The following is a 27,197-nucleotide window of genomic DNA, read 5'->3' on the forward strand; positions in this document are numbered from 1 at the left end:
GGAGACCGAAGAGCAGTGAGTTGCAATAATCGAGCCGGGAGGTTATTAGATTACAGACCAGGGTGGAAGCGGTATGGCGGGTGAGAGACGGGAGGAGGCGAGAAATGTTGTAAAGTGGAAATAGGCTGATTTGGTGATGCTGTTGATATGTGACCGGAAGGAAAGTGTGCTGTCGAGGATGACACCCAGACTCTTAACTTGAGACGAAGGAGAGATTGGTAAATTGTTGATGGTAATAGAGAACTTATGGACATTAGAGAGCGTTGCGGTGGTTCCAACTAAGAGGACTTCTTTTTTGGAGCTGTTAAGTAGGAGGAAGTTGGAGAACCAGCAGTTAATGTCATCTGAGCCATTGATATGCCATTGATTTAAAAATCTATAATACTTAGTACATGTGTTGATCTGCGGAGGGCGCCATGTTTTAAGCGCGCAATGGACACTCAGGGTGATGACGTAGACTGTCACTGATACTCGACCAGGTTACTGATATTCCTTCTACTCGGCGAGGCGTCCAACATATGCCCTCATCTGTTAAAAGTGGCGAGTACTTACTTTTTGTGTTTTTATTGACTTTTTTATTATCTTTTCAATGCCTCGAAATACTTTTTGCATGTGTTTCCGTCTCATACTTTTAAGCATTGTGTTTTCTTGTGGTAGCTTTAAAGCAGATTGTTGATCTGTTGACCACATTAGTCACATAGCATATTTAAACCACCCTTATTTGATATTACTACGTTTAAGTACCGTATTGGCCCGTATATAAGACTGTGTTTTTTGCATTGAAATAAGACTGAAAAAGTGGGAGTCATCTTATATTCGGGGTCTAGACATTATACCCATTCACGACTCTCGATGGCGCCAGATATCAGTTAAGCAAATGCGGAACTTGAGGAGCAACATTCTGTCGTGACAGATCTCAGCTACTCTCAAGTTTAACCAGGTTGCATTATTTTATATATATTTCAGATTTTTTCAAGACTACAGTTACAATTAGACTTCACTTTGATGGTTAATGCAGTTATTGCAGTTTTGTTGTTTTATCACAGAGGTCACGGAACCGCGGACCTCGGCCCGGTTCCGGACCCCCAAACCGTCTGGACCGGATCTCAAGCTAATACACGTTGCAACAACAAAAATCATTTTTGTCTGCGGGTTTGCAGAGCCAGAGGTGGGCAACAAACAAAAACCTTAGCGGTGACACGCGTGAGCCAGCCAATGGGAGTGAAGCATTTGAAAGTTATTTTTAGAACAGCATGTCTCAGGGGCGGTTTACATGGTGACTCTGCGACACAAAGACGCGATGACTGAGTAGCGGACTTGCCTTGCGTGCATATGGGGTCGACGAAGACGGAAGGCGAAAACGAAAAATTTTGAATCCTGCCACCAAATTGGAAGAATCCAATTGCCGGAATTGAGGCTGGCTTCTTTGGCATGCATATTAAAGCCTCCCGCGGCGTGAGACCGCGAAGTTAACGTCAGCACTCGTACACGTCACATTGGGCCTTCACAGCGGTGCTACTAAATATTAAAAACAGCAAATATGGCGGAATGTCGGCTTTAATTTACTGTTTTAATAATATTTTTAAATTGAATATGTTAGATGTTTCAATTTTTGTGCCTTTTTGAACAAAAGAAAAATGCCATTGCTTCAAGTGGGCGGGCATATTTTTTTCCGGGCTGAGGGAGCTTGGTGGGGTCAAAGTGCATCATTCTCTGTCGCCCTGTAAGTCTGCACTGCCCCCTAGGGCCTGGCATGAATACTACATCGTTTTCATGCAGAATTGCGACATTGTTCAAATGGAGACACAAATGCAAATTTGAAATTTTTCGTATTCTCGGAGAGTCACCATGTAAACGGCCCCTCACACTCGCTTTCCAGACTCCGCGGAGTGACGGCCAAATACTGAGCCGAATGAAGTTGGAGGAAGAGGCGAAAAACGTACGGCAAATGGCGTGCTCAAAACTACGCAAGATTGATGCAGAAAACAGAGTGTTTAAGGAGGAGTGGACCAACACATTTTTGTTCATTTTACCTGGCGGCAGCACAAGACCGCTATGGCTCATCTGTTCAGAGACAGTAGCGCTTGTAAAGAGCAGCAATTTGAAAAGGCACTATGAGACAAAGCACGCAGCTTTTTCGCAAAGTGTGAACTCTGCCGTCCGTTCTCAAAAAATAGCGGAATTAAGGGCTCAATATGATCGCACCTCAATGCTCATGGTTCATTTATTCACTGCACAGCAACGCGCAAATGAATGCTCCCTCAGAATAGCGTGGATACTGGGTCAAAACAAAAAGTCTTTCAGTGACGCACCGATTGTCAAAGATTGTATGAGTGCAGTTGCTGAAACTTTGCTTCATGGAAAGCAAAAAGAAGAGGTGTGTCAAAAAATAAAGCAAGTCCCCCTGTCAGCATCCACAATTAAGAAAAAGTCTTGAACATGCGCTAATGTTGCTATTTAATGATTCAATTAAAGCACTTTTTAGTTTTATGCACCTTTTATATATTATTTACAATTTTGAATGTTGTAATTATCAGCATGGCCACGTAAAGATACGTTTGTATTTTTTGGGGGGGAAAAAAAAAGCATTAAAAATATTTCTGGACCCGAGATTGTTGTAATTTTTTAATTTCGGTCCCCAAGGATTTTTAATTCATGACCCCTGTTTTATCACAATAGATTGGTTTATTTACATTTCAAAAACCAGAAGCCATTCATTTACGAATGTGATTGCACTTTAATTTACATATTTAAATGTTCACATATTAAGATTTGAATGAGGCAAAATAACATGCTTTTTCTCTCAAATATATTGTTATAATCATTTTTTTTCAGATGTACTGTAAATATTTTCTGTATAAAAAATAATTTGGTGTTCAAAAAGTCTTTTTTCAAACTTGAGTCTTGAAAAAGAGGGGGTCGTCTTATAATCAGGGCTGTCTTATATTCGGGCCAATACGGTATTTTCCTAATTCATCTTTGGTATGTTATGTATGCATCTAATCAAAACAAGCTGAAAGCGCACGGTAGTACTTTGGGTGTCAAATTCGCCTCTTGTTGACGTTTTTGTCGGTGTAGCACACCGTTTTTCCCCCTACTCCCATCTCGTCTCATCCCTTCTTTCCTGTTTATTTTGCTTTTCCTGCTCGATTTGTGAAATACCAACAGAGCTGTCATGCTCATTAATGTTCCTCTCAGGTTCAAATTGAAAGAGTTGAACAGATGATATGTTTATGTTGCTAGAGTCATAATCTGGAAGCAGAGCAGCGTAAACATGTGACGGCACTGCCCTGCGATGTCAAAAACCATGGCGACCTACTAGTTACACCAATTTTACAAATTGTATAAAAATGAAAATATCAAGAGGGGTTACAATATCCAATTACTTTAACTCATAATAACGTTTATGTGCTCTGCTTATGCCAGTGGATAGATCTGAAAATGGCAGTTTGGAGAAGGCACCCTTCAAATCTCAAAGACCTGGAGCAGTTGGCCAAAGAAGAATGGTCTAAAATTCCAGCAGAGCATTGTAAGAGTCTCATTGATGGATACCAGAAGTGGTTGTTCGCAATTATTTTGTCTAAAGGTTGTGCTACCAAGTATTAGGCTGAGGGTGCCAATACTTTTGTCTGGCCCATTTTTGGAGTTTTGTGTAAAATGATAATGATTTAATTTGTTTTTTTCATTCTCTTTTGTGTTTTTTCATTGCAAGCAAAATAAATGAAGATATTACTACCAAAGCATTTGTAATTGCAATCATTTTCTGGGAGAAATTGAGCATTATCTGACAGAATTGCAGGGGTGCCAATACTTTTGGCCAGTAGTGTATGACAGTCTTATGACGAACGCTGTTAAATAAAGCGTAAACTTATTTACCCAAATAAATCAACAAATAAGCTGCACTGGACAATAAGCCACAGGATTCAAAATGAGGGGAAAATTAGCAGTTTATAGTCCGAAAATTACGGTTATCTGTTCAGTTTGTGAATTAATTTTGGTCTTAACTAAGGGTGGACCAATTTCCCTGCAATCTGGCTTTAAAACAAAGTAGCATCTACCATTTAGATGAAATTTCCATTTAAATTCCAATAAAATTGATTGCCAGTTCTGTTTGAGTAACTGATTGGCTGTTTAAATAATAGAAAACTGAGCCATTCATCAGCAGTGATCAACTTGTATTGTCACCACCATGATTAATCCTAAATCCTTTCAATCAGATGTCATTAATAGCAGACACACCTTAAAATGGGGAGGTGGAAAAAACAACAACATTGTAACAGTGCAAGGACCTCTTCAGGTAATACTACTTTAATGCATTGTAGTTGAATTTGCACATTTGGGCATGAATACATACCGATATTTCTTTCTGTCTTTTTAAAAGAACCTTTCCCGTCATGGGTAACTCGTCCTCTTCCAGCTTCATTGCTGCAAGTCCAAGGAGAATTTCCTGGGGACGGCCCAAAGAAGACACTGTCAAGCTGGAGGATTTCTTGACCAAATGTGAAGACGATCTTTGGAGCGTCAGAGGAAAGCAAGGTCGCTCTATGAAAAAAATCCGTTTGACAGAGAGTGTTCGTTATATCAACCTTGCTCGGCAAGACCAAGACAGTTGTTATCCAAATGGAAGTGGAATGCTGAACCCTGCTTTTGTTGGGGAGCCATGATTTGCTCAAATCTGCACGGGTGATGACCTTGGTGGATAGACAATACATCAGTGCCAATGTAGGCTTTATATTTTTTGTTTCACTTTGAACAATGTTGTGGCTGATGCATTTACTTTGAATCAATATGTACCAAGAGCGAAACCTTCCTGCTTGTTTGTGCATTTGGGTAAGAGGAAATCCTGTCATGACACATTTGATTAGGGCTCCTTTTAGATTATTAATATGTACATGAAATTTATACTACAATGTTTCAAATATCGTCAATGAGTCTGTTTAGTTTATGACTTCAAGTAAAATACTGTGCAATTGTGCTCAAACACATTCAATAAAAAGAAAACAAACAAAAATGTGTTTTATCATTTACATGATGATACAAGTGCATCTCAACTAATTTAAATAGTGGAAAACAGATTTTTTTTCTTCTTCAGTAATTCAATTCAGAAATTGAAAATCACATAAATATCATTACCCTTTTTTGGGGACTATAAGCCGCTACTTTGTTCTCCTCATTTTGAATCCTGCGGCTTACAGTCCAGTGTGGCTTATTTGTTGATTTATTTGGGTTAATAGATAACACTTTATTTGACAGTAGCGTTATAAGATTGCCATAAGACCGTAACAACTATGACATGACACTAGTATGGGCATAAATTAATGCATATGACAGATGTCATTATGTGTCATCCGGCAAATTATGTCAGTAAGTCCATTTATGTCCAACTCGGATCTTTTACATCCATTCAAAAGTGAGATAATTTGTCGGATAACACAAAATTATATCTATCATAAGCATTTATTAATCCTCATGGCATTTTCATGTCATAATTATGATGGTTTTATGACAGTCTTATGGTGTCACTTTCAAATAAATTGTTACTAAATACCATAACTAGAAATTAATGAAACAGCTGGAACAGTAACTGAAGAAATAGTTAGCACAGAACATGAAATTTGATTGTTATATGCATATTTAGCGCTGCAATACATGGTAGGAGGCATGTTGGATGACAACAGTGTTGACAGAAGGTGGCAGCAGAGGTTGACTGTCTCCCTCAAGGGAGCAGAGATGGCCAAATGAAGCTTCTTGAAGCAATGAAGTTTTTCAACATTTTCACCTTTTCAACATTTTCAGGTTGAAAGCTTCATGGTGGTTCATTTGGTCTTATGACAGTCTAATGATGCCACTGTCAAATAAAGTCTTACCGGTAAATATCGTTTGGTGTAAATATCCCACAATGCAGTGAGGACAGCGGCTTGTATTCCAGTGCAGCTTATCTATGAACAAATGCCGTTTTTGTGTCAAATTTGGTGGGTGGCGGCTTATAGTCAGGTGTGCCTTATAGTCCAAAAATGATGGTATGTAAATACATTCAATGAAATATGTAATGACGTGCCGTATCAGGTAATTTTTCTGTCAAAATATAATTTAGATGAAGTAATAGTTAAGTTGGTTACATAAAATAGGTTTTGGCATTTTAATATTCGGTCATGATTTGAAACTACTGAAACTGAACTGAAACTACTCACCAACAAAAATGTTGCTAAAAACAGTAGTTTTAGTGGTGAAAATACAGATATGAAATAATTTTAGGTGGAGCTTACGGTGGGCTTGTGGACCAGATATAGATAGATTGATATTATCTTTGAAGCAAGGATAAAAATACATAGGGAAGTCAAAGATGTTCCTCTTGCAAAGTTAAAAATGACACCAACAGTCAGAAAGACAGAAAGAAAGACAGAAAGAAAGAGAAAGAAAGACAGAAAGAAAGAAAGAAAGAAAGAAAGGCAGAAAGACAGAAAGACAGAAAGAAAGAAACAGTCAGAAAGAGAGAAAGAAAGAAAAGAAAGGTAGAAAGAAACAGAAAGAAAGAAAGAAAGAAAGAAGGAAAGAAAGATAGAATGAAACAGAAAGAAAGAAAAAAGAGTAACAAAAAATAGAAAGAGAAACAAAAAAAAAACAAAGAAAAGTCAAAATTATCAGAAAAACAAATGAAGAGAGCGTGTATCATTCTTAAGAACTACTTCTTGATATCATAAAACTTGAGAAATTGATCTAGGCATTCGATCATACAATGATTATCCTATGAGCTATGACTTTTTATTTATTTTATTTTTTTATTTTTTTAGGTATTTTTAGGTGTTTTTAATGGACCAAAGAAATGCTGAGATAGTATTACTCTCCTATAACATTTTTAAAATAATGAAAACATAAGAAATGCTGAAGTCAACACTGAGATATCTGCAGTGTGCCCCTTTTCACACGTGGTTTAGCATGTTGAAGGCATAACGGAGTCATCATGTCACACAGCAGGAGGAGGGGTTGTTCTTGTGACACTGTCAGGAAACATCTGGGATTATCTTGGCAAGTCACCTTAAGAGAGGACACAATGAAAACTGTACCATGTCTTATTCGATTTCTCTTCTTTTTCTCTAAAAGTATGGCTCTACCTCATGTTTTCTTGTTTTCCCTCAACACAAACGCACACTAAATTCCATTGGCATTTTACATTCTGTTGCAGTCACACGAATGGAAACACGTTCCTGGACCATAGATGTGCCGTCTTCAGTGAATGGACTGCCTGGATCGTGCGTGGTGATTCCCTGCTCCTTTAACTATCCTGATCCACAGAAGGACATCAGTGAATTCACCGGAGTTTGGTTGGAGGAAGCAAATCACCTCATCTATCACCCTATTGGCTCAATGACAATGCAACAATATCATGGTAGGACTGAGATGGTGGGAGACATCAGGCAGAAGAACTGCTCACTAAAGATTGACCCTCTTCAACAAAGCGACCAAGGGCCTTTTCATTTCAGGATCGAAATGAAAGACTTTGAAAAGTTCTCTTACAGTGACAAAACTGTCTCCATAAAAATGATACGTAAGTACAACGCTTTTCTTTAAAGTAGAACAGAAAGAACTGAGCGTTAACAAGTAATCCTAAACAAAATGTGTAAAAGTTGTAATACAAATATTACAGAAACCTTAAAAATAAAATCAAACAAGTTGGGGTTAAGCTTTGTGAATATAAACCTGAAAAGGTGTAAACTAAAACTTGGATATAAAGTGTATCACATAAGTGAGTACACCCCTCGCATTTCTGCAGATATTTAAATATATCTTTTCAAGGGACAACACTGACAAAATGACACTTTGACACAATGAAAAGTAGTCTGTGTGCAGCTTGTACTGTATAATAGAGTTTATTTATTTTCCCCTCAAAATAACTCAAAATATAGCCATTAATATCTAAACTCCTGGCAACAAAAGTGAGTACACCCCATAGAAACTATGTCCATCCCTAAATGTCCAAATTGAGTACTGCTTAGGGCGTAGGTTTGCATTGGGACGGTAGGGACAAAACATTACCAACTTTTCAGGATGCTAAAATTGTCCTCACCAACTTTTAAGTAACCTTATTTGCGTGATATAATGACTTCAGTTATACAGGTAGTTTAGATTGGCTTCCCATATGTTTTAATTGTTGTATTTGACCCCACCATTAGTAAGTGAATTATTTTCATTATGTTCAGACTTACATGTACCTCTTTTCACTTGCTGAATGTGCCAATCAATTCCTCATAAATGCACATTTGATTGGCTGATGAATTCACCACGCCCCCCCCCACACACACACACACCACACACACACAGACATTAGATATTAGAAGTTTTTTTTTTCAGCCAGCAGCAGCCACTGTAAGAAATGTAAAAAGACGCCAATGTTCCGCAACTAATTTTGCTACTGAAAGTCTAACCTGCATCAGAGTTAGCAAAACATTAAACTGTGTCAACTTGCTAATCTGCAAAACTTAAGCAGGTCCTTTATATGCTTTCTACTGTTAACGTTAATTTAACTGTGAGAAATGTAGTGAACAGAGTTTTACCCCCAGCTTCCCAATTTTACTTTTTATTTTATTTATGTGGTCTTAAAGCAGCCCACGGGAGCTTTCATGTTTTTTGTTGAGTTTGGCTGTACTTGTGGAGAAAAGCAGTAGTGTTTTACCTGAAGGACGGCTCCATTGTTTTTTTTTTTTCGTTATTCCCTGACAAAGAAGTATTTTCGGTAACACTTTATGATAACTATCTGTTTTACTAGTTAATAGATCATTAGTAAACTGTTGATAAATGATTTATTGTTGATTTGTGAAGTATTTGTTGACAGTTTGTTAAGCATCTACAGGGTGTTCCAATATGGTTGAACCCATTCTAAATGCCCATGCTAGTTGATGGATCTTATTAAAACTATATACACTTTATGTTGAAGGTCATACATTTTATTGGTTAAATATACAAAGAACAGTACAAATATTTGTTGGTTCTATGGCAGATTTTCATAAATGTGCAACATGAGCCCAGCCTGCAAAATGCCTTATCAAAATGCCTTTTCTTTTGAAGTGAACAGCAGTTCTTAACCTAAAAAAATAGAAATGCCAAACGTTACACACAAAAACTTGAAACGTTTCTACACAAACTGTGTTTCAGGTTAAGAACACCCTGTAAATGCTTAACAAACTGTTAACAAATACTTCACAAATCAACAATAAATCATATATCAACAGTTTACCAATGATCTATTAACTAGTAAAATGGATAGTTATTATAAAGTGTTATCGTATTTTCGGTTATATAAACTGTCTCAGATAATTAGAATATTGTGATAAAGTTCTTTACTCTCTGTAATGCAATTAAAAAAACAAAAATGTCATACATTCTGGATTCATTACACATCAACTGAACTATTTCAAGCCTTTTATTATTTGAATATTGCTGATTTTGGCTTACAGCTTAAGAAACCTCAAAAATCCTATATCAAAAAATTAGAATACTTCCTCAGACCAAGTAAAAAAATAATTTTATAACAGCAAAACTAAATCAAACATTTGAAAATGTCCATTGATGCACTCAGTACTTGGTTGGGAATCCTTTTGCACGGATTACTGCATCAATCCGGCGTGGCATGGAGGCAATCAGCCTGTGGCATTGCTGAGGTGTTATTGATGCCCAGGATGCTTCGATAGCGGCCTTCAGCTCATTTGCATTTGTAGGTCTGGTGTCTTTCATCTTCTTCTTAACTATACCCCACAAATTCTCGATGGGGTTCAGGTCAGGGGAATTAGCAGGCCAATCAAGGACAGTGATGCCATGGTCAGTGCACCAGTTACTGGTGGTTTTGGCACTGTGGGCAGGTGCCAGATCATGCTGGAAAATGAAATCCTCATCTCCATAGAGCTTTTCAGCAGATGGAAGCATGTAGTGCTCTAAAATCTCTTGGTACACAGTTGCATTTACTCTGGACTTGATGAAACACAGTGGACCGACACCAGCAGCTGACATGGCTCCCCAAACCATTGCTGACTGTGGGAACTTCACACTGGATTTCAAGCAACTTGGATTTTGCTCCTCTCCAGCCTTTCTCCAGACTCTGGCGCCTTGACTTCCAAATGAAATGCAAAACTTGCTTTCGTCTGAAAAGAGGACTTTGGACCACTCTGCAACTGTCCAGTGCTTCTTCTCCATAGCCCAAGTCAGACGCTTCTTCCGTTGTCTTGAGTTCAGAAGTGGCTTGACCATGGGAATACGGCTATTGTAGCCCATTTCCCGGACACGTCTGTGAACTGTGGCTTTTGATACCTGGACTCCAGCTTCAGCCCACTGTCTTTGAAGCTCCCCCAAATTCTGGAAGCGGCTCTTCTTCACAATTTTGTTAAGGCTGCGGTCATCTCTCTTGGTTGTGCAGCGTTTCCGGCCACATTTTTCCCTTCCAACAGACTTTTTGTGGATATGCTTTGAAACTGCACTCTGTGAACAGCCTGCTCTTTGAGAAATTTCTTTTTGTGTCTTACCCTCCTGATGGAGGGTATCAATGATGGTCCTCTGGACAGCAGTCAGATCAGCAGTCTTCCCCATACTTGTGATTTAGTTTACTGAACCAAGCTGAGTGTTTTTAAGGCTCAGGAAACCCTCGCAGGTGTTTCGAGTTAATTAGATGATTCAGGTGATTAGTTGAATAGCCTACTTGTATACTTTTTCATGATATTCTAATATTTTGAGATAGGATTTTTGAGTTTTCTTAAGCTGTAAGCCAAATTCAGCAATATTAAAATAATAAAAGGCTTGAAATAGTTCAGTTGATGTGTAATGAATCCAGAATGTATGACATTTTTGTTTTTTTAATTGCATTACAGAAAGTAAAGAACTTTATCACAATATTCTAATTATCTGAGACAGTCCTGTATACAGTGCCTTGCAAAAGTATTCGGTCCCCTTGAATCTTGCAACCTTTCGCCACATTTCAGGCTTCAAACATAAAGATATGAAATTTAATTTTTTTGTCAAGAATCAACAACAAGTGGGACACAATCGTGAAGTGGAACAACATTTATTGGATAATTTAGACTTTTTTAACAAATAAAAAACTGAAAAGTGGGGCATGCAATATTATTCGGCCCCTTTACTTTCAGTGCAGCAAACTCACTCCAGAAGTTCAGTGAGGATCTCTGAATGATCCAATGTTGTTCTAAATGACCGATGATGATAAGTAGAATGCCCCTGTGTGTAATCAAGTCTCCGTATAAATGCACCTGCTCTGTGATAGTCTCAGGGTTCTGTTTAAAGTGCAGAGAGCATTATAAAAACCAAGGAACACACCAGGCAGGTCCGAGATACTGTTGTGGAGAAGTTTAAAGCCGGATTTGGATACAAAAAGATTTCCCAAGCTTTAAACATCTCAAGGAGCACTGTGCAAGCCATCATATTGAAATGGAAGGAGCATCAGACCACTGCAAATCTACCAAGACCCGGCCGTCCTTCCAAACTTTCTTCTCAAACAAGGAGAAAACTGAGCAGAGATACAGCCAAGAGGCCCATGATCACTCTGGATGAACTGCAGAGATCTACAGCTGAGGTGGGAGAGTCTGTCCATAGGACAACAATCAGTCGTACACTGCACAAATCGGGTCTTTATGGAAGAGTGGCAAGAAGAAAGCCATTCCTCAAAGATATCCATAAAAAGTCTCGTTTAAAGTTTGCCACAAGCCACCTGGGAGACACACCAAACATGTGGAAGAAGGTGCTCTGGTCAGATGAAACCAAAATTGAACTTTTTGGCCACAATGTAAAACGATATGTTTGGCGTAAAAGCAACACAGCTCATCACCCTGAACACACCATCCCCACTGTCAAACATGGTGGTGGCAGCATCATGGTTTGGGCCTGCTTTTCTTCAGCAGGGACAGGGAAGATGGTTAAAATTGACGGGAAGATGGATGCAGCCAAATACAGGAACATTCTGGAAGAAAACCTGTTGGTATCTGCACAAGACCTGAGATTGGGACGGAGATTTATCTTCCAACAGGACAATGATCCAAAACATAAAGCCAAATCTACAATGGAATGGTTGAAAAATAAACGTATCCAGGTGTTAGAATGGCCAAGTCAAAGTCCAGACTTGAATCTAATCGAGAATCTGTGGAAAGAGCTGAAGACTGCTGTTCACAAACACTCTCCATCCAACCTCACTGAGCTCGAGCTGTTTTGCAAGGAAGAATGGGCAAGAATGTCAGTCTCTCGATGTGCAAAACTGATAGAAACATACCCCAAGCGACTTGCAGCTGTAATTGGAGCAAAAGGTGGCGCTACTAAGTATTAATGCAAGGGGGGCGAATAATATTGCACGACCCACTTTTCAGTTTTTTATTTGTTAAAAAAGTTTAAATTATCCAATACATTTTGTTCCACTTCACGATTGTGTCCCACTTGTTGTTGATTCTTGACAAAAAATTCAAATTTTATATCTTTATGTTTGAAGCCTGAAATGTGGCGAAAGTTTGCAAGATTCAAGGGGGCCGAATACTTTTGCAAGGCACTGTATACATATATTTTTTTGTTTAGACAATGTTGAGTGGTCTTAAGACAAATGTTTATTTTTTTGCATTCCTGGATAGTTAAGAGATGATTAAAAGCTTGTATTTATTGCGTATATTAATATCATTTATGTTCAAATAATGCAATTTAAATTTGCTCATTAAATCCGGACATTTTGCCTGGAAGTCTTCAAAATGCTTCTTTAGTAATTTTTTAAAACAAAGGTTTGAATCGAACGGTATAGGGCCGCTGAACCAATACACATAAAAGTTAGTATAATCAATACAGATTTATTTTGCATTGATCAATAATTATGTCCCGTCCTCAGCAAAAACTGTACATGCACGTTATGCTATATCGTCCCTACCAATGTTTTGACCAAACCTACGCCGTTGCTGCTTGTCATTTTCCCTCCAAAATGTCATGTGACTCGTTACAGGACTGCTGTCAGCATTGCTGCAGAGATTAAAGAGGTGGGGGGTCAGCACGTTAGTGCTCAGACCATACACCGCACTCTACATCAAAATGGTGTGCATGGCTGTCACCCCAGGAGGAAGCCTCTTCTGAAGACGGTACACAAGAAAGCCCGCAAACAGTTTGCTGAATACAACAAAGCACATGGATTACTGGAACCATGTCCTATGGTCTGATGGGACGGGTGGGCTTTTTTGTGTACCGTCTTCAGAAGAGGCTTCCTCCTGGGGTGACAGCCAAGCCATTTAATCACTTCCTCGAAAGTCCAATGGTCCCACTGTTGTCGGACTTGTTTTGGCTGAACTCGTGGTGAACGGAAACTTTTTGAAACCCAAAAAGGCTCACACACCTCTCCCTGGTGCAGCAACAAAACTCTGCAGCAAATTTTGCTGGCGTGATGCGAAAAATAAACAAATTATTCAGCAAAATCAGATGAATCTGCAGCGCATCTGCATTCTATAAAGCATTGCTGTATTGTGAGATGCTGACCCGGATGACGTCACATTCGCATTCGTTCTCAACCCAAGACTGGAGCCTGAAGTCACTCCTTTGCATGGCACGGGATTCAAAAATTAAATAAAATATAACGATCGCTTCCACACACATCAAGTGGTCAATTTCATTCAGGAGCATAAAATACCGTTTGAAATATAAAATAAACATGCTTTTTGGTGTCATAGGCACTTTAAAGACTTGTAGGCTCTAATAAGCCACAATTGTTCTCTTTTACTAAAATATGTTATTAGAAACACATAAAATATTGCCATTGATTTAAAAATTATAATATTTAGTACAAGTTTTGACCTACGGTGGGCGCCATGTCTTTATACCTGCAATGGATGCTCAGGGTGATGACGTAGATCGACACTGTCACTCGAAGAATATTACCTTGTTACTGCAATTACTTCTACGCGGCAAGACGTCCAATACATGCGCTCATCGGTTAAAGCGGCGAGTACTTATGATATGTGTTTTTATTGAGTGTTTTATTAGCTTTTCATTGCCTCAAAATAATTTTTGCATACAGTGCTGCTCAAAAGTTTGTGAACCCCCTCAACATTTTGGAATTTTCTATTATTTCAACCTGATTTCCTAATCAATCAATTCAGTTGTTTTTTTTTGTTTTTTTTAACAGTTGTGTTGTCGAGACTAAATTAAAAAGAGTTTTCATCAACTGATGTAGGTGCAAAATTGAACTGTTTGGTCACAACCAAAACCGCCATGTCTGGCGAAAAGTCAACACTGCATACCACCAAAAGAACCTTCTCCCAACAGTGAAGCATGGAGGTGGGAATGTCAAGATCTGGGCTTGCTTTTCATCCTCGGGACCTGGACAACTCCACATAGTCCTGGGAATCATGAATTCTGAGGAATATTGTCAAATCCTAGAACATAACCTGACGCCATCTGTTTTGAAGTTAAAGCTTGGCAGAAGGTGGATCATGCAACATGATAATGATCCAAAGCATTCCAGCAATACAACCAAGGAATGGCTGAAAAAGAAGAAGATTCGTGTTCTGGACTGGCCCAGTCAAAGTCCTGACCTAAATCCCATTGAAATGCTGTGGCGGGACCTGAAGCGAGCAGTTCATGCCAGACGCCCATCAAACCTCTCTCAACTGACTGCGTTCTGCAAGGAAGAATGGGCAAAAATCCCCCAAAGTAGATGTGAGAGGCTGATTAGTCACTACAGAAACCGTTTGGTTGAGGTAATCTCTGCAAAAGGAGGCGCAATATCCTATTAACTGAAGGGGTTCACATACTTTTGCACACATGATATCTGAGTTTTTCTTAAATCAACCACTTTTGTTAAATAAAGAATGACAATATAACTATTTCTTTTGTTTCAGTCCATTATTTGGAATGTCAGTATTGTGGATTTGGGTATAACTTAACATTTAATAAGGTTATTTTAGTTTTTTTTACAAAAAATCTGACCATCGCTGTGGGGTTCACAAACTTTCGAGCAGCACTGTATGTTTCCCTTTCCTAATTTTAAGCATTGTTTTTTATGTGGTAGCTTTAAAGCAGATTGTTGATCTGTTGACCACAATAGTCACGTAGCATATTTAAACCACCCTTATTTGATATTACTACGTGTAAGTATTTTCTTAAGGCATCTTTAGTATGTCCTGTCTGTATGCATCCAAACAAAACAAGTTGAAAGCGCATGGTAGAACTTTAGGTGTCATATTCGCCTTTCGCCGGTGTAATACATTTTGGCAGAACACCATTTTCTTTTCCTTACTCTCGTCTCGTCTCATCCCATCTTTCCTGTTCATTTTGCGTTTGCAAATATGTCATTTTGTGACATATCGACAGTGCTGTCACACTCATTAATTTTCCTCTCAGGTTCAAATTGAAAGGGTTGAACAGATGGCAATTTTATGTCACTGGAGTCATACTCTGGAAGCCCGGCAGCGAAACCATGTGACGTCACCGCCTTGCGACATCATCAACAATGGGGACCTACAAGTTAAACAAATTTTACAAATTGTTCAAAAATGAAAACATCAGGAGGAGTTTCAAAATCTAATTATTTTAATTCAATGTATTTAAATCTTTTAGGAACTACAATTCTCTATCCTTGGATCCCTTTAAGGAAACTGAAAGAAGCTCAAAACAAGGGAACTGATAGATTTTGTGTAGTTATTTACATAAATTAAAAAATTGCAACTCATCACAGCAAAACCTTCTTTTATGTTTCTAGGTGCAAGTCCTGTCAATTTAACTGTAATGGAAGACACACATAATCCACTCCTGATTGCTTCCTGTTCTGTCACTCACTCGTGCCCCACTTCTCCTCCTGTCTTCCACTGGAGTCACTCTGGACATCTACAATATCAGACACGACCACAGGGGAACGGGCAATGGAAAGCTACGTCCACATTGATTTTAAATCCTGCCAATGCAAATAATAACAGTCGTTTGCAATGCCACGCCACATTCAAGGGAGGGCAGGTAGAGGTGGCAACCAAAATCATAAATGTGAAATGTAAGTAGAAAGTAGCTCTGATGATGTAGAAAGTGAAATCCCGGTCATTGGCTATTAGGAATAAATTAATTAAAAAGAAAAAATTTCACCCAGGCTGTGTAGGTCAAAACATCTGATTGTGTTAAGGCCAGCGGAAACAGGCTTTGCTTGTTATGACTGCCCAACAATCCAGTGGGTCACACACTACCATATTTAACTCGAATTGTAGCAGACAGCAAAATAAAAAATGAATGCAGTTCTATTCATGTCACAAAATTCACCATATGGCATCTGCAGATATTTACGTACATGGGGGCCAGAATGGGACACTTGAGATGTTGGGATGGCACACCAAAACTAAAAGTCATTATTTCCAGGCAAAATTATACTGTTGTAGTAAACTGGCCAGTCGAAAACTATCCTATACTAACTAAATCAGGGGTGCTCATTGTTTTTTGCTCCAAGATCATTCAATTTTCAAGGAGACAAATTCCCGCACTCTATCTTAACAGCGGAGTGGTGTGGGGGTTGCGTAACCACATATGTAGCTATCTCAACATAATTAGCTATGCAGATGTAAACGATATATTGTATATGTATGTGTATATATATATATATATATATATATATATATATATATATATATATATATATATATATATATATATATATATATTAGGGCTGTCAAAATTATCGTGTTAACGGGCGGTAATTATTTTTTTTAATTAATCACGTTAAAATATTTGACGCAATTAACGCACAAATGCCCCGCTCAAACAGATTAAAATGACAGCACAGGGAAATGTGTTTTTCGGAGTTTTGTCGCCTTCTGCTGGCGCTTGGGTGCGACTGATTTTATATGCTTCAGCACCCATGAGCATTGTGTAAGTAATTATTGACATCAACAATCGCGGGCTACTTTACTAGTTTATTTTTTGATTGAAAATTTTACAAATTTTATCAAAACGAAAACATTAAGAGGAGTTTTAATATAAAATTTCTATAACTTGTACTAACATTTATCTTTTAAGAACTACAAGTCTTTCTATCCATGGATCGCTTTAACAGAATGTTAATGCCATTTTGTTGATTTATTGTTATAATAAACAAATACAGTACTTATGTACAGTATGTTGAATGTATAAATCAGTCTTATCTTTCCATTCCAACAATAATTTACAGAAAAATATGGCATATTTTATAGATGGTTTGAATTGCGATTAATTACGATTAATTAATTTTTAAGCTGTAATCGACTGGTAGATCGTGATCAATGTAATGAGCTTCCCTGAACTAAATGATCTTAAAGGGAAAGACAACTCTTTTATCATGTGCGTCCTAGTGGAAATAATCTTGTTTAATAAATAAATAGATTAAAAAAGAAACATAGAATTTCATTTTTCTGACATGGTAAATACGAGCCAGTATTTGCAGGAGGTGGCTGCCTTATATGGGGCAGATGTCTTATCAGTGCAGGTACTATTTTAGCCAATCAAATGAGAATATCCCTGATTGCCACCCTTCCTCATGACATCATTAATACTCATTACCACATGCTCTGTCCACATGCGCATTGTCTGTCCCTTTAAGGAAATGCCTACCTACAGTATGTATATACCATCATTTTTGGACTATAAGCCGCTACTTTTTCCCTCCGTTTTGAACCCTGCAGTTTATAGTCCAGTGCGTCTTATATATGGATTTTGCAGGCTGATAAGGTGAATGTCTTTAGTAGGGTTGTTAAAAGTACTGAATTGTATTGATTAGGGGTGCAACAGTTCAGTTAGCCCACGGTTCGGTTTGAACCTCGGTTTTGGGATCGCGGTTTCGGTTCAGTTTCGGTTTGCTTTTTATATATATATATATTTTTAAACTGCCTTTATTTTGCTTTTAAGAAAATTAAGTAAACACTTAAAATGTAAACATTTTCGACTGTTAAAATGCTTCTTAGCGCTTTGGCTAGTTTAGTGACTGACTACTGAAATACACACACAGTAGTAAGAAAGTTACTTGGCAAAGTAACTGGTGTTACCTTTCATGTTTTTTTTTTTCATTTAAAAAAAAATAAAAACACAGTAACCTTTGCTATGTTTGGAGGTCATTTAATGTTCTGAATCAACCGTTAAAGTTGATAAAATTGCTCCCGTTTTTGCATTAGTTCCCTTCTGTCTACTTACGATGTGAAATTTTTAAAACTGTTTTATCATTTAAAGATAGACTCAAGTCAAGATTATGCCGATTTAGGAGTATTTTAGATAAAAAGTTACTTAGTTTCACTAAGAAGGTTCACTACAACGGAGCCTTTCTGAGAAGTGTACTGCTCTAAAATGGCGGCTGTTTACTAACGCTACCGAGTCTGTCATTTCGCATGTAGTTCTATATGCATGAGATATCTAGGCGTAGGTTATAGGCTGTCGGCTACAGTCAGGAAATATTGGAGCCACCTAGCCTGGCATCACGTTTGCTACAGCGTCACAACAAACCCTCTCCGTGTCTCTGACTTTTCTCACGTCATTCAACCAACGTTTTAACGAACGGATAAAAAAACGTAATGCACGAAAAACGTACAGATTTTGAACGTAACGTACGGCGTACACATTTTAAAATCAGTGCTCACTTGTACAAATTACTCCGAGACCGTACAACTTGATAGGTATGAATTATAATGGACTGTCACAGTTAGGTAGTAGCACTCTGTAGCATGGGACGTCCAACTATCAGTGGTCATGGCGAAACTATGTACTTTAGCGAAGTCATCTTCGATGGCTTTGCGCATTTCATAAATGTCGAGGAACAATGTAACGCGGGTCAAGCGTTGCAAATAAATTAACGAAGCCCGCCGTGTGTTTTCACTGGTGTCATCTCCGGGGTTGTCCTGCTCTGAGAAAGTGATATCTGTGGGTGATGCCGGCTGAGGTGCCGGAGTCATGTTATAAGTGCTGCCATTAGCATAGGGAACAAGCGCTAGCAACTTTTTTTTTTTTTGTCAATATTTTCTCTCCCTCCTATTTTCTCTCCCTCCGCATTGTAGTCCACGTGGAAACCGAAATGTTGCCACACCGCGGATTTGAAAGAAGCCAGTGCTTCCTCAAAATTCGGTCTCTCCACTCCTCCGCTCGCCATAGCTTTTTGTTTTATTTCTTGTTTCACTTTCACTTCGTCCGTAAGCGAGAGAGGGCGTTACTCAGCTTGTATTACACAGGTGCTTGACAGCGATCGGACATTTACTTGCGGCGGGGTGGGAATTTCTCCTCAGCTGTGCTTCATGTCACACACAGGCACACAGAGCTCGACCAATTCATTCCACAAGTGTTCGGAATAAATTAATAGCAAAACCGAAAAGGCGCGGTTCATAAAGGCGTATTGAACCGTACAGGGCCAACTGTACGGTTCGGCTTTGAACCGCAAACCGTTGCACTGCTAGTATTGATACTGAATTGTTGTATCGGGATACGATATTTGATTACTCAGTTATCTATTGGTTATTGGGCTATCACAGGTTAAGAGTATTTTGTTGTCATGGGGTAAATTTGATCCTGCATGACTCTTGATAGCCATGGAGGATATTTTTGCATTTTCCTTGTTGACTCATTGGCTGCCGTTGACTGTGTTTGACGTCAAATCTATTTGAAGTGGGAAGGTTGCTAGCGAATAAACATTAATTCGCTGCCACCCTCCCAGTTCAAATCGATTGGACGTCTAGTAGTCATAAACTCTTTGAAAGAGTTTTACTTTTTCATGAGCCACAAGACTGAACGAATTTTTTTCTTTTTTTTTTTTAATTATGTAGTATCAAAAATGGTATTGAGTATTTTTTGAGTATAGATATCAAGTTCAAAATATTATAGTATCGCGACAACAGTAATGTTTAGGTGTGACTATCCCTGTGGCTTATCTATGGACAAATGCCATTTTTGTGTCAAATTTGTGGGGTGCGGCTTATAGTCCGAAAATTACAGTACTGTAATTTGGTTTATTGTGTTATATCTGTTTTTCCAATGGTCTGGTGTGCACAAACTAATAACAGCGCAGTTCTTAAAATATACTGAATATTAGGCAGTGAGCAATAACTTTGTAGATGGGGGCCGTGGCCTTCCCTGGCCATACTCTGGGGGTGACATTCAATTCACCGTTAAACAAAAAATGTGACCCTCACAAGACATGGAAAAAAAGAAAAGGTACAGTATGGATGTATACTTCCAAGAGTGCACACACCCGAAAAGCTCAGACACTTTTATGCATCATCAAACATTCCAGTGTCTGATAGGGAAAAAGAAATGTGCTGTTGTGTATAACTCATAGCAAAAGGGAAGCTGCACACCAACATTTTGTTGAATCATATTTTCATGGATGTAAACTACACTCATGTGAAAAAAAATTAGGACACCCAATGGAAGCCTAACATATTTGGTCATATAGATATTTAATATCAATTTTAACAATTTGAGAGATTCAAGTTATAGAACTAAACAATTAAAACTTAAAAAAAGATATTTTATAACTTTCTGTAAAATGTAATTTTAAATAAATGTAGTTTCTGTTGAGGAATAAATTGGGACTCCCCCACATTCAGTCCCACTTAAAATGGCTAAAATCACACACAAGTGTATCACATCATGTGCAAATGACTAGAACATCCTTACCAAGTGTTTTGAAGGAGGCTTGCCTTATTTAAACCGCACATTTAGTTTGGTGGTCCCCTGACTGTTTAAGTGAGAGAAAACGCCATGTTAAGCTCAAAGGAGCTGTCTGAGGCCTTCAGAAAGAAGATTGTAGACACTTATGAGTCCGGTAGGGGATTTCAAAAGAACTCAAAAGAATATAAAATCAGCCATATTACTGTCCGGAAAATAGTCTACAAGTGGAGGACATTCAGAACAACTGCCAACATGCCCAGGTCTTGCTGTCCGAGCAAGTTCACCCCGAGAGCAGACCACAAGATTCTAAAAGAAGTCTCCAAAAATCCTAAAATGTCATCACGGGACCTGCAGCAGGGTCTTGCTACTGTTGATGTGAAAGTGCAAGCCTCTTCAACAGGGGTGAAAGTGGTTAGAATTTTAGAAGAAGATCGCCACGGAGCCAGAAATGTTATTTATTCATTTATTTATTTTGGGTGGGGGCGGTCAAAACTACTGAAATGCAAAGAAAACTGATTTAAAAACAGCTATAACCCCAACCTCCATCTCCTCATTTTTATTTTCCCTTATTTCCTCACATACTAAATGCCAAATCTCAATTTTAACTACGTAAGAACAAAGGCTGTATATTAAAATTGAAGTTAATATAAACATTTACTATTACTTACTTTTTTTTAAAATAATAAATATATAAGTAACATACATTCAGAAAAATAAGTACAAATGACTTATATTACGCAGAGTGAAATGGAATATATTTTAAAGATTGCGCAAACATTGACATTTTTAATCATAAGGAAATGAATAAGTAGCCTAACATAAATGAACAAATATCAGTCCAAAGTGCACATCGACAGCTAAAATGTTCTGAACCTCCCCATCAGAGCAAATAAAACTAAATATGATAAAAAAGGCCACCTTAACTCTTTCCTTGCGCTTAAAGATTTGATCCATTTTCTGTTGCATTCCTTTTTTTTTTTTTTTTTTTTTTTTTTTTTGCTGTTTCAGAAAACATACACATTTGAACCAATCAGAGATAACTATCTCTGTTAATCTTGCTCAAGGATACTTAGGCGAGTCCATCAGGGCAGAGAATCGAACCCACAACCTCTGAGTTGGGGGACAACTACTCTACCACTGAGCCACGCCATCCCTCACCGTCAGTTGCCCTCATATTTTCCGAATCAAAGCACCGTCGCTGTCCCAGCCCTGAATCTTATACCGGAACTGCGTTCCAGCCCTGAATCTTATACCGGAACTGCGTTCCTGACCGTTCCCGCCCACTTTCACCCCTGCTCTTCAATCAGAAAAATACATCACAAGTTTAACCTTCATGGGAGGTGTGCATGGAGGAAACCTTTGCTCTCCAAGAAGAACATGAAGGCCAGACGGAAGTTTGCCAGAGCAAAATGTAGACAAAGACCAGGACTTTTTGAATACTGTTCTTTGGACAGATGAATCTAAAATTGAATTATTTGGACACCAGAACAGAGAACATGTTTGGCATAAACCCAATTCAGCATTCCACGAAAAGAACCTCATACCAACTGTGAAGCATGGAGGTGGAAGTGTCATGGTTTGGGGATGCTTTGCTAAAGCAGGACCTGGCCAGCTCACCATCATAGAATCCACCATGAATTATATCGTGTATCAGAGGGTGCATTAGGAACATTTGAGATCATCTGTGAAAAAATTAAAGCTGAAGCGAAACTGGACCCTGCAACATGAAAATGACCCAAAACATACCAGTAAAAACACCAAGGACTAGCTGAAAAGGAAGGAATGGAGCGTCCTGGAATGTCCGAGTCAAAACACAGATACTAATCCTATTGGGATGCTGTGGGGTGACTTGAAACGGTCTATACATGCAAGAAACCCCTCAAAAATCTCACAGCTGAAAGTATTCTCCGCTGAGGAGTAGGGCAAACTTTCTTCAGACCGATGTCAAAGACTGGTAGATGGCTACAAAAAGCGTCTCAGTGAAGTTATTTCAGCCAAGGAGGGTAACACTAGCTATTAGGTGGTAGTGTCCAACTTTTTCCTCAGTTAGAATATGCATTTTTGTTGATATATTTGTTTTAATGAGTAAAACAATGTTAATTTGTGTTGTTTACCTGCAATTAAATCGCGTTCTTTTCCAGAGATAAAGAAAAACAAGATCAGACATTGATAAGTGAACATTTCTTAATTTCTTTTGTCCAAATTTTTTCACATGACTGTTTATGGCCCTATAAGGTCTTTATTATGGCACCTTTAGAAGACACGCACATTATAGGTTAATTGAAGTCTCTAACTTTGCAACAGGTGTGTATGTGGGTGTAAATGGTTGCCCTACAATAGGTGTTTTGACCAAATATCTGCCGATGCGGTGAAAATAAAAACTTAAAAACAAAAATGTGTTTCTTTTTCATAAAAATGTCCTTCAATCCTTGCTGTAGCCTCTTGTGTGTTTCCCTATAGATGGTCCAGTGAATATAAATGTTCAATACAAAGCAAATGTAAAGGAGGGAGAAGCTGTGTATCTAAAGTGCAGCTGTGACGCCAACCCTCCCGCCAGCAGCTACGAGTGGCATAACGACCACGGCGCTCGGCTGCACGAGGGCAGGATCTTTATCCTGACGAATGTCTCTAGACACACGGGGCCCTTGTACTGCATTGCCATAAACGCCATAGGAAAAGCAACATCATCACCTGTCCAGCTTGATGTGATGTGTAAGTTAACAACTTTATTTTGTGACAATTTTACTCACACATACTGGTTGGGTAGAAATTTGACAAGTTTTGACATTTAAGAGTAGTGTAAAAAAAAAAAAAAAAAAAAAAAAAAAAATCACCCTGAAATTTGTGAAACACAGTGAGTCAGAAAGGTTTCGTCATTTAAGAGGAATATAAATGAATAATTACCATTATATTGATTCAGAGGGTTATTACTAAGAGCTGTCCAACTATAATTGACCAATTATTGTTCTATTTCTCTTTATATATAGATGCTCCTGAAATTAAGAGTGTCTCATCCTGCTCCTCTGAGGGGGAGATGGTTCAATGTGTGTGCTTTGTACAGTCCAGACCGCCCAGCAGCGTCCACTTCTTTTTGCCTGGCACAGTACTTCCAAGGCCTGAAATAGAGCAACATGATTCCATTACAATCGCCACTTTGAAGGCTTCTCTTCCCTCTTCTGGGTCCATCGCTTGCATGGCTAACAACAGTGTGGGCAACAGCAGTACCCCCATCACTTTACCAGTTTACAGTATGGAAGAAAGTGTTTTATTTAATTGAATTACTTGTTTGAATGACATGAATCAAGTGCTTCACCCAATTTTGCTTGATTGCAGACACAATGCTGTATCTTTATAGTACAATTTCAGCTGGAGCTGTCATGACCCTTGTGATTCTTTTAATAGTGATTATAAGAATATGGTAAGTGTTCCCAAGCGATTAACGTAGTAGCTACGTTTGACGAGTACAGATGTGCAATCAAGGCTGAAGCGGGGGTTTCATGCCACAGACCGTCCCACTTAATAACATGACCTACTGTATTGAAATGATGTAATCGTGCTGTCAAGCGATTAAGGTTTTTAATCACGATTAATCACGATTAATCAGTCCATAATTAACTTGCGATTAATGGCCTTTTTTTAATGCACAAATTATTATATATTTTGATTTTTAAATACACCTACTGGCACATGGGTTGACCAATGTGCTTACCTTATATAGGCTGTGCTAAAACATACTGAGCTTCAGGCCACACGTTCATTCACAGTTTATCTGGGCATTGCAGCTCAATAAATGCTATAATCCGCCTCAGAGTGCCACATTTTGGGTTAACCCTTGAGAGTCGAAGGACGCGCCGGCGCGTCCTCAGCGCACGTCGTCTTTGAAGCACCCTCGCGTTTTAATTACGTCACCCACATGCCGTTGGTTGGTCTCGTTTTAAAGTGCGGAAGTTGCGGTTTACTCTCGTTGTTATTTGAAGTCAATCGACCAACTAAAACGTGAGATATTGTCATTTAAGTTTTATAGGTTTATTGTCCTCTCAAAAAAACATTAAAACGCTGCATGGATCATTTGTTTATGTCTATATTTCCATAATTTCTTGTCCTTTTTCAAAACGGAAGCTCCATGAAAAAAACACAAATCAAACGAACCCTTTCGAAGTCACAGTGGAAGCACAAAATGCGTTTTTTTTTTTTATAAATATAACTGCCGTGCGAGGTTCCACCGAACGAGAGGCAGGAGTGTTCTGACGCAGCGACGGGCGAGCGACGGCCGTTTGAATCAAGCAAGCGGGCGAGCGACTTTGTGTGACTTTGAGGATGAACGGAAAACTAAATTTAGAGCAAGCAATTGTGCTTTTTGATCAACTTGAGGAAGAGGGTGGTCCAAATTCGTCATCATCGTCTTCTTCGGAAGAGTCCTCGAGTGAAGATAGTGACGGATTTGAACACGTGGGTGACGCCATCGACGAGCAGAGGTAAGCCAACTCACTTTTTTTTTTTTTTTTTTTTTTTTTAATGCTGTAAAAGTTTCTTTTGATATTGCAAGACAAAGTTAATTTTGATGCAATATAAGTGCGTGTTTGTGTATGTAATAATAAAATGTGCATATCAGATCAAAGTATAATTTGTGGTCTTCTTTCTATATGAAGATTAGGGATGTAGCACATATTCAGCTACGGTATTCTTTCTATTGTCATACATATAGATTTCCATTATTATTTATTGCTGTATATATTTTTATTTTATACTTTATTATTTTCATAAATACTGACTTTTGTTTCATGTACATTTATAGTGACAATGAAAGTAAAGTGAATTGAAAATGGAAGGGTGGAAAGAGGACCGACACCCCATGGAAGTGTGGGCTGTGATGTAGCCCTGTGTCTAATTCCAGGACGAAACTGCTTTTCGGAGTGGCATGCCTGAAAAAAATTTAACTTGTTTATTGTAAATATTTTTGAAAATACTTTTTTCCCCAATGTTATATATATATATTTTTTCCCACAATCAGTCTTCTCAATTTGTGTATATAAATGTGTGTTCAAGAAGCTTGATTGTGTGTACATAGTTTTCATCAGGTGATGGGCCGCAATACCTAAACTCATAAAGAGATGGCCTCTAAACACTTTTTGTGTTAGATGGTATATTTTTTCACTGTTCTTCACTGTTTGGTCTGCTGTATATAACCTGTTTTGACTAGAGCATGTATAAATGCAAAAAACGCCTATGGCTATACCTGTTGTTTATGTTGAATTGTCAAATAAAAGACTATTTATTCTAAATTTTTTTGGTTGAATGTTCATCCTAACATGTTGAATAAATATTACAAAGTTTCAAAACGGTTCGTTACGCATGTTTGGTTGTCAATTGGACATCAATATTAAAAATTTTGACAAAACAATTTTGGAATTTTTGGTCTTTTTGGGCCCAAAATTATGACTTATAATTGGTCAGTGAAGGACACAACAGTTTGGACATGAAGTTCAAGGTGTCACAAAAAAAGGGACCAAACCAGGCCATCGTAAACAATTCTGTCTTTGAAATATAAAGGCAACTTCAAAGGCATGCAAAATCAGACAAAATAGGCCCAGACCTTAAAGGGTTAAAAAAGACAAAGTGACGTTACTCCTAACACGAGGATTTCACCCTGATGTTCCGTGTGCTTGTGCCTGCCTATAGTGCGTCTTGGGCGGCCACAACAGCTGCCCAAAGCATCAATAAGTTCATCGATGTACAGTATTTTCATCCAAACATGCTGGGGGAAAAAAACATAATGGGACGCGCCAAGTGGCCAGGCGGGTTCATGCTTGTCACGCTGCCTCAACGTGCCCCATTTTGGCCATTTAAACCCCAAATTATTTTTTGCCAGGATAAAGTCAGCAGGATGTTACTCTCTCCCAGAGCTTGCAGCCATTAGAGCGCGCTCGCTGTCTTGATTTCCAAGCTACAGGGTGCAGGAATTGGCCATATTTTATCATGCGTTAAAAAATTCAAAGCCAAAGCAGGGTTGTGTTAATGCCGTTATTAGCACGTTTAACTAAGAGCTTCATTAAAAATGTACATTAAGACCAGCCCTCAATTCCCAAATGTCAGGCCAACCCACCGGGATGTCTCCTGGTCTTCCCGATTAGCCACTCCGGGCCTGCGTCCAATCTATCTTGACTGGTAGTGCTTGCAGTGATCATTTATGTCTATTTTTCACATTACCTAATCATGCAATACTTAAGCATTCTTTTTAATTTTAATTTGTAACTTAATCAGTATCACAATGAGTTTGAAGATTCTACCAAACTTTTACACAGATACATGCAATTTTTAATACATTTAGAGTAATTTGTAAAAGCCGTTATGGTTAATTTTGCTCTTAAAATATTTCTGCGCTCTATGTTAATATTTCCAGTTAACTATTTGTGCCACTAGGTGAGAATTTACGGTTACCCGATAACGTGACATACTGTTGTTTGGCCACCAGGTGTAGATCGAGAGAGACGCTTCGTTCAGATCCACGTCAACCTGTGGAGTCCCTTCAAACCGTCAAAGCAGCTAGGTTAAAATGTCATCATTCTCACTTCACTTTTTAG

General features: G+C 38.4%; 1 protein-coding gene across 1 annotated transcript; it reads left to right on the forward strand.

Moving 5' to 3' along the window:
• Positions 1 to 7,035: 7,035 nt before the first annotated feature.
• LOC130914709 (sialoadhesin-like) lies at positions 7,036 to 27,168 on the forward strand. Its single transcript, XM_057834145.1, has 6 exons — positions 7,036 to 7,100; positions 7,184 to 7,322; positions 7,392 to 7,546; positions 15,716 to 15,826; positions 23,077 to 23,328; positions 27,089 to 27,168. Exons 1-6 carry the CDS (start codon positions 7,052 to 7,054, stop codon positions 27,166 to 27,168), a joined length of 786 nt encoding a protein of 261 aa, XP_057690128.1. The 5' UTR covers positions 7,036 to 7,051.
• Positions 27,169 to 27,197: the final 29 nt, after the last annotated feature.

This window comes from Corythoichthys intestinalis, chromosome 4 (assembly GCF_030265065.1).
Source record: "Corythoichthys intestinalis isolate RoL2023-P3 chromosome 4, ASM3026506v1, whole genome shotgun sequence".
In the NCBI taxonomy this organism is placed as follows: domain Eukaryota; kingdom Metazoa; phylum Chordata; class Actinopteri; order Syngnathiformes; family Syngnathidae; genus Corythoichthys; species Corythoichthys intestinalis.